Source organism: Saccostrea cucullata, unplaced genomic scaffold (assembly GCF_032062105.1).
Source record: "Saccostrea cucullata isolate Sc308-1 unplaced genomic scaffold, CSIRO_AGI_Scuc_v1 ctg5907, whole genome shotgun sequence".
NCBI classification, from domain to species: Eukaryota; Metazoa; Mollusca; class Bivalvia; order Ostreida; family Ostreidae; genus Saccostrea; species Saccostrea cuccullata.
This window is the reverse complement of record NW_026929337.1, coordinates 16,433-37,161: the sequence shown is the minus strand read 5'-3', so window position 1 is coordinate 37,161 and position 20,729 is coordinate 16,433. Positions and strand designations below refer to the sequence as shown.

The 20,729-nt window shown below is 34.6% G+C and overlaps 1 protein-coding gene across 1 annotated transcript; it reads left to right on the top strand.

The window, feature by feature from the left end:
• Positions 1–12,529: 12,529 nt before the first annotated feature.
• Positions 12,530–13,980, top strand: LOC134280523 (neuronal acetylcholine receptor subunit alpha-7-like). Its single transcript, XM_062762937.1, has 3 exons — positions 12,530–13,133; positions 13,425–13,575; positions 13,974–13,980. Exons 1-3 carry the CDS (start codon positions 12,530–12,532, stop codon positions 13,978–13,980), a joined length of 762 nt encoding a protein of 253 aa, XP_062618921.1.
• Positions 13,981–20,729: the final 6,749 nt, after the last annotated feature.

Sequence of the window (20,729 nt, the reverse complement as noted above, 5' to 3'; positions counted from 1 at the left end):
CCGTTAAAAAAGGTACAATATTAACATCTAATTAACATGTCACGAAAAGACAGATAAGCGGTGTTTTTAATTGTTGCTAAACATTATTTATTAAAAATATACACCAATTGATATGGATAAATTCTTCAATAAATAATAATATTTTGCTGTATAATTCCTCCTTTAATAAATACAGGTATAGATTATCCAGGCCCTCTAAGGGGTCCAGGTAGAGTTAACCTGCGGTACCTTGATGTGATTAAATACTTTAATATTTACTGATATTATTATATGGATAAATTCTTCAAAAAAATATAATATTTTGCTGTATATTTCCTCCTTTAATAAATACAGGTATAGATTATCCAGGTTAACTCTACCTGTACCCCTTAGAGGGCCCCTTAATTGAGTGTGATAATTAAATAATTTTATAATGAGTAGACGTTCAGGGAACACACCGAGGATATCTATAAATCAAGGAAACATTCGACAACGATCCTGGTGTAAATTACACCATTTCTGATTTGCACAGGACTAACTAACACAAACAAAACAACTTACGCACAAACACATATATAAAAGCAAGTTACTATTTCCCCTCTAATTTCGTTGCGAGGGAATAAAAAATGTACAAACAAGCGCATTCAAAGTATACTGGTCGTTTTAGTGGATGGAATGTAATTATTTATGGCATATTGTGTCAAATATAAAAGCCCTATCATATATCTTTCAACAAAAATGATCATTTAGAAGGTATAAGTCAATGGAAAAAAAACACAGAATGTTAGAAAACGTCTTGGCACAGGCATTGCACATGCCAAATATTAAGGCCCTGCCTCTTTTCAATCAAAAGTTAAAAGAAAAAATATCATTTTTGAAAAAAAGTAATACTTCAAGTGAAGTTCAGGCCAAAGGCTAGAAATTATGATTATGGAGAGGTCTTGTAACATGTACTTTATACGTAGAATATGAAAGTTCTATCTTTTCTTTCTCAAAAGTAATAGCCAATTTAAAAGTATTTCAAACTTTTTGAAACGGTCAAACTTCAAGGTCAAGGTCGCGAGGTCAAAAATCATAATATATTCGAAAAGGTCTGGTCGCAAGTCATGTACAGTGAGAAATAAAAGCCTTATCACGTCTAACTCAAAAGATATAACTTAAAGTTAAAAATTTTGTTGGAGACGAAATGACTTATGGATGAATGTGATTTTATGTCACCTCGCTTTCGATAAAGCGGGGAGGGGGTGGGTGTGTTGGAGCATTAACTTAAAGGTAAAATGGGATAGACTCACATCGTTAGTTAAATTGGTTAAATCTTTTTAAAGTCGTATTTCAATAGGTGTTTTCAAAGACAAAGCAATTGAAATGTACATATTCTCTTGTCAAGCTACATGTAGGATAATTTTCGTTGAAGAAATCTTTCTTAAACTGTTTGACCTAAATTCGCTTCAAACATTTCTTTTTACGATATTGTTTGGCTAAGCATGTGTTTTGTGCATCTTTCAAAGCTTGGTAAAATATAAGACTGGATTTAATTCAAATACTTGTCATGAAATCTTTCTAATCATTTAAATGTTTTAAGTAAGGGGGATAGATCAATTTTGTTAAAACAAGGTAATAATATTTTTTTTAAAAATGGAAAACTTAAAAAAAATCCTTTTGCTTGAATTAAACACTCCGTGTGAAGAGGGCATAAAATGTTGATAGAGATTTCTATACTTTTTCTTACTTTGCAACAGCTTTGTAAGAATAGAACGATGGGCATTTTTAATACTTGACTCCTGCGATAACCCAATTCCCCCCTAATCACATGAACGTTGCGCCGATGGATTTTGCATTTTTCCATATCTGTTTGATTTTCTGCGAGGACAATGAATATGAGATCTCGATCATCAATATTCGACACACCATAAAAGCCATTTAGGAGAAGGATAAAATATGTTGAGATAAATAAATAATTTTTAAACACCCAATTTTATGTTAATGCCCCCAAAATCTACCTGAATCAAGATCAATAAATTACCGCCTGTCAATCATTTAAAAAAACAATAGCTTCTGATTTGATTGACAGGCTAGCTACCCGTGCCACCTGATAATCTGAGTTTACATGTTTTGAGGACGATTACCTGGTCACGCGTCAAACGCTTTCATGTATCCGCCTTGTATACACAGCTGAAACATGCGGGTTACAAAAACCACTGTGTCCAGTACTCGTAAGGGTGAACCCTGGTAAGGTCTAATGTTGGTAATTTCATTGCGAAAAATAATATAGAGAAGATTACCAAAACACTGATTTCATGAGATATTTGTTTTTTTTTCTCGCGGCTGTTTGGTACTTGTAAGCAAAATGTCGTCCGAGATATCTGTAGAATTTAGGTCGTCCATAGAAACTTTCTATCAGAAATACGGTATGGAATGTCTTTAGCACTGCAAGATGTTTAGAACTTAGAAAAGGCTTAACAGGTATTGGATCAGGTTGTCACCTCAACCAATGTCCGTTAATCCGATAAACATTAACTACAATAAAAATCATTGCCTATTTTAAATTATCTGGTAAATGGAACTACTTTGACATGTTTCATACTAATTAACAAAAGATAAGATTTCAATTACACATACCGGTATGTTATTCTTTAAAGTACACAATATTTTTGCTCTAAATTAAGATCGCGAAACACGTACATTGAAATTTTTTGTCTTTTGGGCCAATCAGTAATAATGTGCCTTCTAGCGTAGCTGAGCTGGAATGAAAATGAATTTCAAACTAGATTGTCAATCCAATGTTTTCTCGGACGTCCGCGTCGAATTGTACCCGCACATTTCATTGTCTATAGTTGAATGTTTTGTTTGTATGACGAATGCTGCATATTTCCAATCTTCCGCGGTCTATGTATCCACAACCCTCAGATTTCAGTAGGCCCTTTACAATGAAGCGCATTGAATTGGTAAAATTTTCTATTTGGATGAAAAGTTCTGAGTCTTGTTTTGAACGTCAATAATAACATAAGAACACGCACATTTCCTAAGAAACGAAAAAGAAATATTCGTAATAATATTTTAAGACACTCCACTTTCCGCGACAAGCAACATAAATTACACCAAAATTAAGAATTTTAAAGATGAAAGAGCTATATATAGAGTCTCCGCTACTGTATTACACGCATTGCAACAATTTTGTACACAATTATAATTTATCTTGGATAGACGCAATAAATCAAAGACAAATTTTTTATGGGTTTTATATTTATTTGGCGCTTTTGGGCACGGCTGAATAATATAACAACATATTATTTCGGGCCTCCAAGCAACGGGTAGGCCCAGCAACAACAACAACATTTCAGTTCAACAACAACATTTCAGTACAACATCAACATATCAGGTGACCCTGACCCTGGGAGATGCAGAGGCCAAGGCCAACAACATTTCAGTACAACATCAACATATCAGGTGATCTTGACCCCTGGAGATGCAGAGGTCAAGGTCAATTAATAAAAAGTTGCAGTGCAACAATAATATTGACACATCCAGGACTCTGGGAGGTGCAGAAGTCAAGGAAGAAAATAAAATATTTAGAAAATCACACATCCATGACTCTGGGAGGTGCAGAAGGCAAGGAAGAAAATAAAAATAAAATAGTTTTGTGTACAGTGTCACAATATTTATATGGTATTCAACTTTGACCCTGTGTGGTGCAGCGGTGCAATAATGAACCCATGTTACATCATAGTTTAAATGAAGTATGCCGCTCAGTTCTCCACAAGACCCCAGTCGTATATGCTTGAACAAAGCATCTACGAATGGGGGCGCCGCCACTTTACTAGTGGGGGTCCTGAGCGGCCTGAAACAGCCGTGACCCTTCCTCTCCAGATATCAGTCATTAATGTGATGGCTAAAACTTGCATCCATGTTTAATAATTGGCTAACATACCCCCTAAATTGTTTTAAGAAAAGTTTATTTTCTTAACTTGGATAAATGTACCCATCCCTTCAAATAATTTTGGCATGATTTTTTTTATGTCAGGATAGTGGATTACAGAATCCCCAACATCACAAACTTTGTTAAAGAAAATGCATTAAACCCCTTTCTAGTATTCTCCAAGGCCAGATTATATGTAGATTAATCCCAATTAATGCGAGCATAATATGAGCCCATATTAAGTGCACAAGAGGAAATTGGATCTCCTTAACAAATTACAAGAATTTAAACCTGACATAATTTTCTCAATGTTGTTTTTCCCAATATCATCTCCTTAAATTATATACCACTGCAAGCTTGCCACCAAATTGAAATATCTAATCTTAGCAAATTTAAGTCACACCTACCAGGCATATTCTTAGCTTCTGCATAAGCTCTGTAATTGATTACCCAAACAACTATATATATAACTTGAGGTTAATTAAAATCCTGGAATACGTTTGCAAGTTTTAAAGCAATCCGATTTCCATCTTCCTAAGGGTTGGATAACTTGAGATGAACTTGAGATAAAATCCCAAATTCCGTATTTGCCCTAATACGAAAGAAGTGGAATTTGTAGTCCCAAGACTCGAGGTTGAAGACCTGAAAGGAGCTACGGAAATAATGACAAATTAATTGAACCCCTGGGTAGGTCTAATGTCTAAAACCTTTGAAGATTAGCACAGGGGCAAATTTCTGTATTGGCAACAACTTTATCTGAGGATTTGTCGGAGAATGCTATATATATATATATATATATATATATATATATATATATATATATATATATATATATATATATATATATATATATATAATTTCTTTGTGCTTTCTATATTAATATTTCTTCACTTAGGGCAGTTATGTTAGTTTAAGAGTTGTTGTAAATTGTGCTTTATAAATAATAATTAATTCATTACAACATGTATTGGTAACAATCCTCTGTTAATACTAATGTCCAAATAACTGTATCTCACTTCTATTCTCAATGACCGTGTAGTGTAGGACAGCGCCGCGAGAATTCCATCGGTATCGAAAGCAAGTTTTATGACTTGCCTAGATAGCCGAGCGGTCTAGCGCGCTGTTCCTGCACTGCTAGGAGACAGATTCCGAAGGTCGAGAGTTCAACCCCGGACCGGGGCGGAAGTAGGTATCCATGTAAAAGTAAATTTCTTTGTGCTTTCTATATATATATATATATATATATATAATTATATATATATATATATATATATATATATATATATACAATAGAAAATGCAGATGAAAGCAATTTATGATGCCTCATATGAATTTGTTCATATGCAGAGTAGAATTTTAAGAATCTGCTTTAATATGGATCTTTTAATGGGCAACCTACTGTCAAAGCTGTGAGCTGTGCTTTTTAACCCCTGTAACAACTTTTAACTATGAACTCTTCTGTTAGGTCTCTATGATTAAAGTTTGCAATTATAAGAAACGGAAGCTAAGTTAGGACGAACTGTCGAAATCCCCAGGCTTTTGATTGACCAGTGTGCAAAAAATCAAACAATCAAATAACAAGGGGGGGGGGGGCAAATAATATCTAATCCTTGTACTTGCACGCAGCAGCTCAAGTACGCTCTTACGCCTAATTAATAAGCGTTGCTGTTTTCAGAAAACTCTGCCCTTAACAACTTGTTTAATTTATGCTAGATACTAGTATGAGGTTCGATTAGTACAATACTGGTTGTGGTGATGCATGTTGTGCAGCCTGCAAGAAACGGTGCCACAGCTGCTGAGGAGAAATTGAATTGGCAACAATGTTATTAATTAGTCCGCACGTGAACTGCTCGATAAAATATATTGTTTAAAATGCAGTTTAACACAAATGAACGAATTAATTTCATTACTCTACTAGGTTTTGAGCACTGTTTACTCAAAACCATAACCAATGCCCAATTATCGATATAAAACCGTATTCTCCTATTTGCAAGCTGACTATCACTTAAACTGACACACATTGTGACAGCCAAAACTACTGGGATAAGGTTTAGTGTTGTCATGTCATGCAATATATCTGAATTACTGTAGTCACCCATTCACGTGGCTAAGGGAAATAGCACCATTGCCCTCAAAGTATGCTCCACAACCCAGATGTGCAGAAACGGCACTATCTGTATACAGATCTAAAATTCAATTTGACGACCAATCACTTTCTTGGAAATAAACTTGACCATTAAATTGTGCTAGGAAACTTACGCATATATCTTAAATTGATTCGTTTCATTGTTGTACATAATATGATGGTGAGGCTTAGACACCCCGGGTTGAATCATACGAGCTCCTAACAAATTTGGAAGAAAAATTAAGCTACCGTAACAATGACTATGAATGCTGTAGAACTAACAATTAATGTTCCTACAGTATGGACATCAATTTGATACATTTTCAAGAGGTATTCTGATCAGCATTTGCATTGTGTCATTTTCTTAGCCTACAAGACAGTGAGTGGGATAAACCGTTTTGTACTCAGTTAAGGGGAACTCCCAGTTGAATACAAACCCCTTGTAATGTTTGCATTAATTTAAGAATGACTCCCTTTCTTCCCCCGCAAATATGAAATCATCTAAGTAATATATATACCCTCAACTTTGTATCCTAAAAGCTCAAAATCCCCAGGGAACGTATGTAGAAGCCTAAATGCTGATTTGATATTCATTTTTACAAAATATGTACCTTCACCAACCTTTTTATGACTATCAGAGGATGTATAATGACTGTGAACTTACTATGGTTTATACAGTATTAGTTATCCAGGTTCAATCAAGGGTGTACGGGGATTTACCCCGGGTTGTATTCCATACACCCTGAGGCCGAAGGCCGAAGGGTGTATGGAATACAACCCGGGGTAAATAACCGTACACCCTTGATTGGACCTGGATAACGAATTTATTTCCTTTGTACCCATAAAAATGCTTTGTAAACATGATTTTTAGCTCACCTCAACGATGTTGGGGGGAGCTTATGTGATACCCTTGGCGTCGGCGTCGGTGTCGGCGTCGGCGTCGGTGTCGGTGTCGGCGTCGGCGTCGGCGTCCCGGGTTAAGGTTAAGTTTTTTGGAGCAGTTTTCTTTTTAAGTACTTCTATGTCCTATATTGATTAGACATGCATGGAAGATGTTGCTAGTGTGTTTCATTGTACCAGTCAAAGTTTCAGATGCTGCAATTTCAGCAAAGGAATGACCAGGTTAATGTTTTTGGTGCAGGTTAACATTTTTGGTGCAGTTTTTGGTGTAGGTCTCATTTCCGAGTAACTATGAGCCCTATGTTGACCAAACTTACATGGATGATACATCTTAGGATGCATACTACCAGCCTTGCTTTGGATGCTGAATCTGACCTACATTTTCCGGTTGAGTGAACAGGTTAAAGTTTTTGGTGATGGTTTCATTTTGAAGATACTTTGAGCCCTATAATGACCAAACTTGCATGGATGGTACATCTTAGGATGTATTGTACTATACTTGCTTCGGATGCTGAATCTGACCTACATTTTCCGGTTGAGTGAACAGGTTAAAGTTTTTGGTGCAGGTTTCAAATCCAAGTTACTATGAGACATATAATGACCAAACTTACATGGATGATACATCTTATGATGGATTCTACAAGACTTGCTTCAGATGCTGAATCTGACCTACAATTTCCAGTTGAGTGAACAGGGTAAAGCTTTTGGTGAAGGTTTCATTTCGAAGATACGTTGAGCCCTATAATGACCAAACTTGCATGGATGGAACATCTTATGATGTAATCTACTAGACTTGCTTCGGATGCTGAATCTGACCTATATTTTCCAGTTGAGTGAACAGGTTAAAATTTTGGGTGCAGGTTTCATTTCCAAGGTACAGTACTATGAACCCTATAACGACTAAATTGCATGGATGGTACATCTTAGGATGCATACTACCAGACTTGCTTCGGATGCTGAATCTGACCTACATTTTCTGGACGAGTAAACAGGTTAAAGTTTATGATGCAGGATTCATTTCCAAGTAACTTTGAGCCCTATAATGACCAAACTTGCATGGATGGTACATCTAAGGGTGCATTCTACTAGGCTGGCTTCGGATGCTGAATCTGACCTACATTTTCTGGATTAGTGGAAAGGTTAATTTTTTTATACAGGTTTCATTTGCAAGTAACTTTTAGCCCTATGTTGACCAAACTTGCATGGATGATACATCTTAGGATGCACACTAATGGACTTGCTTCAGATGCTGAATTCGACATACATTTTCCAGATAATAGCTAGACCTCGTATAAGTTATGGGTGCAAGTCTATCACCAAGAAACTATAAGGCTTATATAAACCAGTTGCACAAATGATGCATCAAGGGGTGAAAACTCTCAATCTTGCTTCAGATGCTGGATTTTAATTACATTTTCATGATGAAGAACTAGTTTTTAGTTTTTATATAGGTCTATTCCAAAGTATCAAATTTGCATAAATTTTGCATTTTTGGATGTACACTTTTTGTGGTTAATTGTGTGACTTAATTTGCCTTACTTAAAGACAACACACGTTGAGGTGAGCTCTGTAATCTCTGATTACCTATGTTTAGCTTTTATCATAGAGAATGTATGCATTGTGACGTCACGTTTTATTTACACCCGGCTCAAGTCGGGTGCACGGATATTTACACCCGACTTTGTAACCAATCAAAGCTCGTGTTACAAGCTAGATAGGAAATAATGATTTTTACTGCTGGCTGTAGGATAAGAAAGGTACGTTATCAATCGCCACCCAGAGTTATCCCTCTTTGGTACCACTCCCACAGGAGATACTCTGAGATTAATACATGTGGGAAACACCCCCCCCCCTTAATTCAACTTCTTTGTTATTATTATTTTATAATTATTATCATTCCTGTATTGTTAATCTGAAATTAAATGATTATTTTGTTTTATATCTAACATTGGACTTGAGTTATAAAGTCTGAACCCCTGCGTAAAACCATGCTCTCAATTTGTTGAGCAGGTTTGTTTAGATAACGATCAGCTTCGGTTCAAGGTCACTCTTTACATAGGAATTCTAATTGGTATATTTCCTACAGCCAAAATATTTTTAGCCATTCTCCTTGTATTTTTTTGGTGTGGGACAGAAGTTTTTGTTAGGAGTTTGGTGGAGCTTGATGTCTTGTATATGGATTTCTACATTGTATACTTAAATTATTGTGGTTGCATTAGCTGGGTTCGAAAGGAGTATAGGTGCGTTCGAATGAGCTACTGGTATGTTATTTAGCTGGGCTCTTAATTTAACAATTGCATTGTTTGACCAGGTGCATGCCAAGACAACTTGTATAAGTGCGCATGTACTGACACAGATTTGATTTTGACTAAAGGACCCCTTAAAATTGAAATCCACTCACATTTTGTTTGAGAGCGCGCGTTGAGTCTGGAGAAATTCCAGCCGATAACTAGGATTCATGTATAACAACCACAGTTCTAAATCAACGAAAGCCAAAGAACTATAGGGGGATCTATAGATTTCCGAAGACGAAACTGCGTGACTTATTCAAACCACAAGCGAACTGCATGGACAGACATAGGATATCCATTGCTTTATCTGGATGGGCAGATATGTAAATAGATGCACACATCGTCACATGAGCATGATATCCATCCATTTTTTAATTGGAAATATTTTTTTCGAGACATTTTCCTTTGTTACAATTTCTCCTGTGCACTTAGGGTTAGTCCCCCCTCCCGTTTAAGTGGAAGCAGAGACTGTAATTCTTCAAGCTGGAAACCTGTAGACACCAGTTTGAAAGTTGGTATTAACATAAGTGATATAAGTTAACATTTTACTGTTTGTAAGAAATAGTAATATGCTTACCTGTATTGTTCTTATTAATTTATGCATTTTTTAAAAGTTAAATCGATAGTCATCAGTTACAAAGAAATGAAGCTGAAAAGAGTCAAATACTAGTAGTCATAGATTCGCATGAAATAGAGTTATCAAATTATTATCAATTAGGCCTACATGATATTATTCGATTACTTTAATTTTTTTTCACTTGGGACAAAGATGGCGACTAGTACATGGTGATGCAAATAGACAAATTGAAATGCATCTGACCTGATCTAAATTAAATCTTTGTTATCGAATCGATACGTAAACAATACGAATCCATAAAAATAGTAATAGCAATTAAAACTTTTTAAGGCGAGAATCTATTTCTAAAATTCTACATTTAGCTATTGTTTCTCAAATTTGATTAACACCAACCTTGCAACTAGCGTGTAAACGGCAAGGAGAGAGTTTGCAGCATGAGCACCTTTCTTTATATAATTGAAAGTTAGATAACTCGTGCCGAAACAAGGAGAGATCACTGCGCCAAAAAATATTGCGCTGCCAAGATAAAAGCATCTTATTCGCATATGGGCGAGATAGATGCTATATTAATCATGTTTATTGGAGTTAGGATAAAGCATGTATCAGTCGAACTGTTATTCGCGACGACTTTTTTTCGCGATTTACCGGCGGTAAACTTGTTCGCGACGATTAATTTTCGCGATCATGTCTTTTTTGGATTTCTTTTAATAGACACTTACACTTAAATGACCGGATCGTGGCGATTAATATTCGCGATGACAAGGCTCTCGCGAACTTGGCGAACATTTCTAGAACGCGAATAAAAGTTGGTTTACAGTATTTGCAATTCTGAGGGGAAAGGAGATTTTATAAAAAGTGTTTCAACCCTAGAGAAAAAAATGCTTTTCTTAGATAAATTTTGAAATTTAATGAATCAAACGAGTTCATCTGCACTTTAGTTGTGGATTAGCTATAGTGTTTGTGTTGGAAGTCATTATTCGTAGATTTCATTAGTTACATGTATTTATACAGTTCTGAAGCAGCATGTCTTCGGATATGGTGCAAATTGGCATTGTGTAATTAAATGCTTCGAAAGGTTCGTTAGACTTTGTTCAGTGGTATAGAAGGAACTGCTGATACGAGTGCTGATATTCAAAAGTGTTCGGAGGTACGGAATAAAGAAGTCATAAAAGACACTTAAAATCACTATACAGCTGTACATTACGTTGGTCGATAGCTGTCCTCAGTTTGCACTTACAGTCTGTGTGTATACATTTTCAATGAAAAGCCACTAACACTTATACCTAAAATTAAATTTGTACATAGTGTACAGTTAATGCAAAATTCCATGTATAAAGGAGTTGCAGATAAGAGATGGGTATCCCAAAGCGTAACAGACAGAAGGACAGACGGATAGACTTCCCGATCTTAATATATTCTCCTACTTTTCAAGCGGGGAGTATAAAAAGGTAAGCCCCAGTTGTCAATGCCTCTAATATGTATATCTTTGAAAAAAAAGGGGAGGGGGGGGGGGCTAAGCACCCTAGGCCCCTTCCGGGTTTTGATGTCTATTCTATACCAAAATACATGTTGATATATATTAACTAGTATACCGTTTTAAAAACGATAACGTAATATAACGTAACATAAATAAAAATTCCAATAATTATAAGTACTGTAAATCCTAAGAGAGAAAAAGAACGTTTATGATATGGAAAAATCAAAATTGCTATCTTTTTGAAAAATGCAATGCTCTTAAGCTCCAGCCCAGCCTAAATCTACCGAACTTATTACAGACTAGAGACAAGATGTGTTTGTGCAACACTAATGTCTCCTACGGCACATTGCAAAGGTTGAATTTTTTCAATTGCAAATTAAATATACTGAAAGGAATAAGAAACGCAGGGTAGCACAACATGTGAATTTCTTTGGACCGTATGAATGAAAATTACGAAAACTGGTCAGATTAAAAATCAGTTACTTTGATAGACTAAAATGTTCAGAATTGCTCACCCTAGATGTATGACAACACGTAGAGTAATTGCTAAAAAGGCAACCCAAAAAGTGCAAATTTATTATTTGTTTTTTAACAACATTTGTTTTACCATTTGATGCATTTGAGGTATACACATTGTTTTAAAATATTTACAAACGATATTAATTTCTATCAATCTTGGTACGGTTGACGGAAGTTCTATGAAATCTTGCTTTTACAATGCCAAAGTAAGAACTAAAACTACAAGAGATTGTTGTTAAGTTTTTCTGTTTTCTGGGGGCCTAGAATTGTTTCTTACCAACCGTGACGATGACGTTGACGCATAACAGAGCCACGTTAATCGGGTTTTTCATTCTAGCGCCTGTTCAATCGTCACCGTACTACCACAACAACTGCTTTTAATACCAACGTTAATCGCGGTTTATAAAACGTAAACTGCCCCAAGTTATGTTATATCGGATAACATAAGTTGATATATAAGCTTTATTACTTAAATAAATATAATAATTTGAATACATGAGGCACATGAACTACGTCGCTTTACTCTTGTATGCATGTATTTATTATGAAGCGCTAAATCGCTTTATGAAATATGCCTATGTGGAGCGTCGGAGTGTCTTGTGTGAATAAAATTCGCATTAATAAAACACATTTACTTCAATTTTTAGACACAATCATCACATGTTGTTCACGCCTTGCTTATTGTAAAATTTGCTTTATTTCAGAGAACGGAATGCATTTAATTGTGAAAGTTTTCATCGCCTTAATGACAATATGGGATCCCATATTGTCATCCAAATCTGACCTTCGAAAGGATCTCCTTCAGAACTATACAAAGGAGTTACCACCAAATGATACGCTGACCACTGTCTACATATCTTTTAGTGCCTTTGATACCAATAATATAATAGATTTTGATGACAAAGACGGGAAATTTATAGTTAGCGGATATCTTGAAGTGTCCTGGATAGATCCAAGAATTGCCATGAACTGGGCTTCCTCGTCGGCTATTCAAAATAAATTTGTTTCACTGTACTTTAAAGATTCAGAGGTCTGGACTCCACAAATTCGTCAGATCAATGCGTACTTCAGATCTGATTTAGAAAAAGTGGTCGAAGAAACAGTTTTGTTTGATAGAAATGGATCGGCATTGATGGTAAAAATGGACATATTTACAACAGAATGCAAAACAGATTACTATTTTTTTCCATTTGACACACAGAAATGCGCAATAGACATTGTGATTTGGGGATCATTTATGGGAGAAACTGTCTTAAAAGCTCGTAACAGCATAATCAACAAGAAACTTTACAAAGAAACTTACATTTGGAACTTACAGGATGCCAGAATGAGTGTCGACAGCATTAAAGGTTTCAGCAATAATGGGAACTCCAAACTGCAAAGGGCTCAAATTGAATTTAAGATTAAACGAAATTCAAGATATTATGTATACTTTCTGATCCTTCCCTTTATAATATTACAATCGCTCCAACCGTTTGCATTTTTGATGCCATGGGATTGCGGTGAAAGAATCAGTTTCTCTGTAACTATTTTGCTTTCGATAGCTGTATATCTCACTATAGTAGTTGATCATATACCCAAAACCCCAGAATCTGAAATTTCTTTGTTGGGAGTCAAAATGGTTTTTGATGTTTTCACAGGGGCTTGTTTTCAAGTTATTGTAATCATTCAACATCGTTACTACAATAAAAAACGACTGTCAAAAGAGCAATTTTGTGAAGTAGTTAAGGAATCTGAGATCCCCAGCCCTGATTATGATAAGGGGGAGGAAGAGAAAGATGCCAGTTTTTGGTTTTGGATCTCACTCGTATTAGTGATTTTATCTCATACTTATACTATCTGGATATATGCTTATTCTGGTAAGTCAAAATGAAATATATTAAAAAGAGCTTTCAAAGTACTAAAAAAGAATCTGACGTCGGTATGGAAATACGAATATATAGGATCTCCCATGTTTGTAGTTGTAAATAAAATTTTTATCCAACGATTTGTTTGTTTTCTTGGCGAGTGGGAAAAAACACACTATGTGTTTGATAAAAATCATACTAAGGGGTGTTAAGAAAGTTCGTTCCAGCATGAAATATTTTCAAAAAATTCAAAGTAGTGCTTTAAAAATAAAGAGATGGATTTTCAAGTCTGACAAAATCACAAGAGTGTGCTTTAGATTTATAGCAATTTATTTCTTGTAGGAAATAACAGGATTTTTCTTCCATATGAAATTACATATAGAATTAATTTTAGATGGTAAAAAGTTGGAGTTAATATAGTCAAATAAAAAGTATATCATTTTACAAAAAATATATGTTGCAAATATATGTATTTGAAAAATTTGTAAAGTGTCATTGATCTTCAAAATGTTGTATACGATATTGTTTTGAAGAAAATCTTAAGGAGGAATGCAACACCAACTTTTAATTTTATAGATCTCTGAGTCAACCTTTTTAGCTCTTAATTATTTTATATGAATTTTTTTGTATTTTTTCAAAGAAAAGGAAAAAAAATTAATTACATCCAAAATTATGGAATGCCATATACGACAGCCAACTGCTTACTGCCAACTGTCAGCTGCTTACTGCCAACTGCCACACATATTTGAAATTTTATATTTATATTGATATTTATATGAATTAACAAAAAGAAGAAGAAAAAACTGGCGCGGATTCAGAATTTTTTCCAAGAGGTCACCCTGCATGGTAAAATTAAACTGAGGAAATGACCATTATGTTTTAATTTATGTAATATTCAATATATACCATTGATAAAGTACATTGTTTACTTTTTTTCTTATTTGAAATAGGTAATAAAATGACTATTTTCTGCTTTTAATCTTTAAAGAAGTAACCACCCCACCCCACCTCACCCCACCCCCCACCCCCGGAGACAACTAAACCTTTGAAAAGAGAGGAAAAAAAAGATTTGTCATTTCGCAAATAAAGATGTTTTATAAATAAATTTACATTTTCCATTATATTCAATAGTTAAAAATTTCCTCAAATTAGTATAGATGTATATCTATGTGTGTTATAATGTTTCACATGCAAATATCTTGGGGGTGGGGTGGGGTGGGGGGCATTTAAAATTTGTACAGTCATGGGTTAATGTATAAACTAAACGAACTAAAACTGACCTTGGACCCTTCACTTAGAAAACGCCGATCAAACATTTATATCTCTATACATGTATTTACATTTGCAAATGTTTTCCTTTATATAACACTACTGAAAGCAATGGTATCTATTTAAGAAATAAACAACGTTATTTAGTGAACATGGCGTTATGAATAGCAATTGCTCTGCTGACATATTCCATGATGCGCGCTAGCGCATCATGGAAAATATGCCAGCAGAGCTATTGCTATTCATTACGCCATGTTCACTAAATAATCGTTGTTTATTACTTATATTTGCATTCTTTGATGTTGACAAGAATATCAGAGGAAATCCTGACTTACATAAGGACGCAGCTTCTTCTGTCTTCAGTAAAGAAAACCATACGGCTTTAAAATCATTACACCTGATCAATACTCCTTTCTCTAATAAATCACAATTTATAAAGTATTTCCCTCTCAAACACAGTTATCTGGATACAAGCAGCGCCGTCATCACATTCTCTTAGTTTTTGTTTTGATGCAGTCGTGACGTCATCGATCAACGTTATTGAAATCCTCTGACAAAAATCAATAATTTAACACTATGATAAAAATGAGAATGCTTTTATTATGATTATTACTCCAGTATGCTTTTCTGTGATTTTTTTGGTACTTTTTCTATTTATTTTTTCTTGAAATAGATATAGATCTACTAGTTAAAGAAATTTTCTCTTTCTGAATGTTATTACCCAAGTTTGAAGAGTTATCGTTCTTTGTACAAGTATACATGATACGAAAAAATAAAAATATGGAGTTCTATTTAATTTTTAAAAAGTTTTATTTTACAATTACATACATTGACCAAAATTAAATTTTTAAAGATATAAACAACAATTTCAAATTGTTCTGAATTCATTTTTTTCCAAAAAATATTATTAAAAACATATTTAGTCCTTTTACGAAACATTTCATATATATATACTTCTCAATACGATACATAAGTGTAGTCGAGCTTGTTCTACACGAGTGAGATAGCGTTATTGCACTTATAGTAGAAGCAGTTGCATCTATAGTCCTATGAATGCAGTTGATGGCTGCATGTTCATAGTGGGAGAGAGCAGTGGATATGCAAATATATCTGTATAAATACCAGTACGGGGTCAAGAGGTCATAACTGTGCGTATGGATAAACGTTCGACGTAATTTCTCTGTGACGTCAGTAAGGGTCGACGCGTGTTCAGTGGATTACATACATGCCGTTGGGTTTAAAAAATAATGCATTTCACGCGTTAAAAGTCACAATCAGGCAGATATAAAGTATGAATAAGTCACAAATGTAAATATAAGTAATAAGGTATCATTTTCAAACATCTATCGGGCTATAAATACGGGTTAGTACGATATTAAATTCATCATAAAGCCCTTCGGGCTTTATGGAATTTAATCTCGTGACCAACCCGTATTTATATCCCGATAGATGTTTAAAAATGATACCTTATTTCTTAATTGTTCATACAAATAAGATATGTTTTACAAGCATATAGATCTAGAGAGACAGGTCCAGACCACCCTCTGATATTTGTAAAGTTATTTAATGCACAAACTAAACCAACTAAAAGTTATTCAATGTATAAAAAAAATCAACTAAAAGGGACCTAAGACCTCCCCTCCCCTGGCCGAAAACGCAGATTCGTGTTAAGTTGGTATTAAAAATGTGTTAGACATGAAGGTATGACGCTTGAGCCCCCCCCCCCTTCCCGGCCGAAATAAATTTCCACATTAAGGAAAGGACTTAAGTTAACTTTTTTTTTGTCAAGAAATTTCTGGGTTGGATTTTTTTTTTACATGAGTGACCCTCTTGGAAAAAATGTTCTAGATCCGCGCCTGTTTTTTTTTTTTAATTCACATAAATATAAATATGAAAATAAGATTTGTTCAAATATGTGTGGCAGTTAGCAGTAAGCAGCTGACAGTTGGCAGTAAGCAGTCAGCAGTTGGCTGTCGTATATGGCATTCCATAAATTTGGATGTAAATATTTTTTTTTTCATTTTCTTTGAAAAAATACAAAAAAATTCATATAAAATAATTAAGAGCTAATGTCTGCCTTTCAATGCTGAAAGCATTGTTTAAAAAGGATGACTCAAAGATCTATAAAATAAAAAATTGGTGTGGCATTCCACCTTAAAAAAATCTAATACATGTGATATCATTGAAAGAATCATGCATGTGCATCATACAGTCTCTTTGTGAAATATGTATAGCATTACATAGTCTGCTTTAATTCAATTTTAACAAGCTAATTCAGAGAATTCGTGTATATATATATATATATATATATATATATATATATATATATATATATATATATATATATATATATATATATATATATCCAATGAAAAAAAGTCAGAAATCACAAATCTCGAAAATCATTTTTACTGTTAGCGCTTTCTGCCTAATGGCTCTTCAGACAGTTAAAAGTTAAATATAAAATTGCTTAGTAACGTTCATAAGCACGACGTCAAGTATTGTCCATTGTGACGTCATAATAACGTTAAAAGGTAGCATTATAATTCGCACCGTTACAATCACTGAAATAAACCAAAAAACAAGTAGAAAATAACTTTAGTTAAAACTGAAGTAATTATTTTCTGTTAAGTTTAAATTATTTTCCGTTAAACTTTTATTTATTTCCATTTTATAAAATGCACAATGACTGTGAAATATCCAGAGTAGCAAAGGAGGACTACTTCATAAAACTATTTAACCCAAAACTTAACAGAAAATAATTACTTCAGTTTTAACTAAAGTTATTTTCTACTTGTTTTTTTTTTGGTTTATTTCAGTGATTTAACGGTGCGAATTATAATGCTACCTTTTAACGTTATTATGACGTCACAATGGACAATACTTGACGTCGTGCTTATGAACGTTATTAGCAATTTTATATTCAAGGGAGTATGGAACTGACGATTTTGAATCCACCGCGCAACGGGACAACTGCACTTTACCGGTACGTCCAATTAACATGGAAATAGCACGTGCTCTTTCTCTATAAGAGAGTCACGCGTCAGCGTGACGATTTCGCTAAAAAGGCAATAAAATGCAAAAATAACCTATTTTTTGAATTCCTCGTCATTTTTCATGTAAATAAACTTCGTTTAATTAACGAAGTTATTAATTAAAACTAAAAGCACTTTCAAAACAAACCTTTGGCTTTCATTTTGTCGGCCACATTCCAAAGTCGTGACGTTGTTAAGCACGTGACTTATTTCAGTGCTGTGATTGGTCAGGTTGGTGACGTGAAATAGAAAGTTTGACTTCCACTCTATATGATTGTAAACAGTGATTCAACATGCACCTTATTTCCGATGATTTGTATTGTGTTTTCTATGAATGGATATTTTTAATTGACTGACTGCAGCATTCTAGAATTTTTGGAAATTTTAGCGATAAATGTGATCCTTAGTTTATGGAAATGTTGAATAAGTGGAGGGGCAAAACTTGTAAACATGCAGTGAGGAAGGTCTTGTTTCCAGAAACAGCAATCGGCAGTATAAGAAAAATGAAACGTATAAAGAGACACATCTTAGATTTCTGGAAACAGAGCTGCAGTTAATCTAACATACTCCTGGATTTACGAACTAAAAAATCTAGAGATTTCATTTGCAAAACACTGGATACTTTACAATCATTGAGACCACATGGAATGCAGTTATATAGGAAATATCTACTAAGAATGCACTAGGATAGTAGGAATAATTAAAAATTGACGTTTATCTCCTTCATCACCCATAAAAACGTATTTACAACTCGGCAAAAAAGACACAATTGTTCTACTTGTATGTATAGTGACACGTACGTATGGCTCCGAGTCTTTGCGCAGATTTATCTAACGACTAAGGTAAGTTTGTTTTATTCATTTTTTTTACGTATTGGGGGCTGCCGCCCCCACACCCCCGCTTAAAAAAGCGAAAACCCATTTAGATATCTTTTTTTCTCGCTTCGAGAGTTTCTTACACAACAAAATGGCGTCGCCCATCATAGTTGAATTCTCATAGTTGATACGTTGCTAAGTTTTTACGCCGCGCACTCTCACGCGCGGATCTAGAATCAAAATGGCGGCCGTACCGGAAAAGTGCATTCTATCCAAATAATATAAATTGTAATTAAAATATCATTAAAATAGAACCAAAAACCAATCAGTGAAATTTTACGACTTATCTCGCTTACCGCCGTTTTCGGCATTGTAAACAAAGCGGATATTTCGGAAAGCATGAAATGCGGAGAAATCTTGGGTTTTCGTCTATCAAATCTATTTAGCGGTACAACAAGGCTTCCTTGACTGAAAGAAGGCGATATTGAGGTGTGTCATACTGAAATTACTCTGCCAACAATCATTCGAATGAAGGAATCACAATCGCATCACCATGATCACCCCACCCCACCATCTGACCATGCCCACGACAACTCTCGTCTGATCTGCCCAGGTTTGTCTCTAAGTTCAACATATTATTTTTCTTCCGTGATCATGGCAATTCTTTGCAATATAAACAGGTCCAGCACAATGTCTTGATTAAGCTATATAGCATTATTAAGCTATTTAAAATAGCTTTATAAATCTATTTATATGCAGTTTTTAACAAAAACGTTTTTAGTGAGAAATAAGCAAAAAGTCGCAAGTATTTGACTATTCATATATGTACTTTGGGCTATCAAAAAAACAACCTAAATCGTAGAAAGTTCTAACATTGCTGTTGTTGAATACTTTTAAGCAAAAGATGAATTTCCATTGTTTTGGTAACTGTACTAGGGGAAAGTGTCCTACTGAGTGCGGTGAGGCGTGGATAAGTATGATTGCTTCTCATTGTGTTGAACTGTTACCAATCAATTATCCTGTTGGCCATAACTGCCCTCCTTTATAATTTCATTGAAGAAATAACTGTGTGGTCACTCATCAATAGCCCCCAAACTTTTAAAAATTTGAGTACAAAGTCTCTCAAGGAGACACAATTTGGTGAGTGATTTTTACATGCATTGTATTCAGAAGAGTTCAAAGTTTAATATTTCCACTGCACCAATGTGCGACTTTTTGCACATGCTGAAAAAATAAAACATTTGAGAAAAAATTGTGATAAAATAGCTTCATTAAGCTATTCCAAATAGCTTAATAAAGCTATATAGCTAAATCAAGCTATATAGCTTAATCAAGACATTGTGCCAGACCTGATAAATATTCAAACAGGGGTAAAGGGACAAGGGCACTATAACTATTAATCCGAGATTTCTCTGACTCGAAATCCTGCTTTTACATCTGATTGTAACCTGCACAAGTCACAATGTAAAAGCAGGGTTTAGAGTCGGAGGAATCTTGGATTATATAACTATAATCACACGCTAAATACAATTCCACAGTTGTGTATATATGTGTATCACTGTCAGTTGATCTTCACATGACATAATCCAGTTGTACTCTGTCATGTGTATAGATATCATATCATTTGAGACACTGTTATACATGTAACCCAAACAATTAACCTGAGATGCAACATCATGCAAGGTGTTGAGCACTCTATAGAATTTTTCCCATCTACATACAATTCAATATTTCACTGACTAGTCTACACTACAACAAAAGTAATGCACATATACCTCACTCATAAAATTCTTCTGCATAAAACAGTGGTATTCATTAATTATTGCATTAATGTTTGTGCCTAAGCCGCTAAAATATGAAGCTCAGGAACCCCCCCCCCTGTAATTTGCAAGGTTATTAAATTCATATACTATACCAAGATAAAAGTTACCTTGGACCCCCCCCCTCGGAGAAACTTAGACCCCCCTGTTAAACACAAA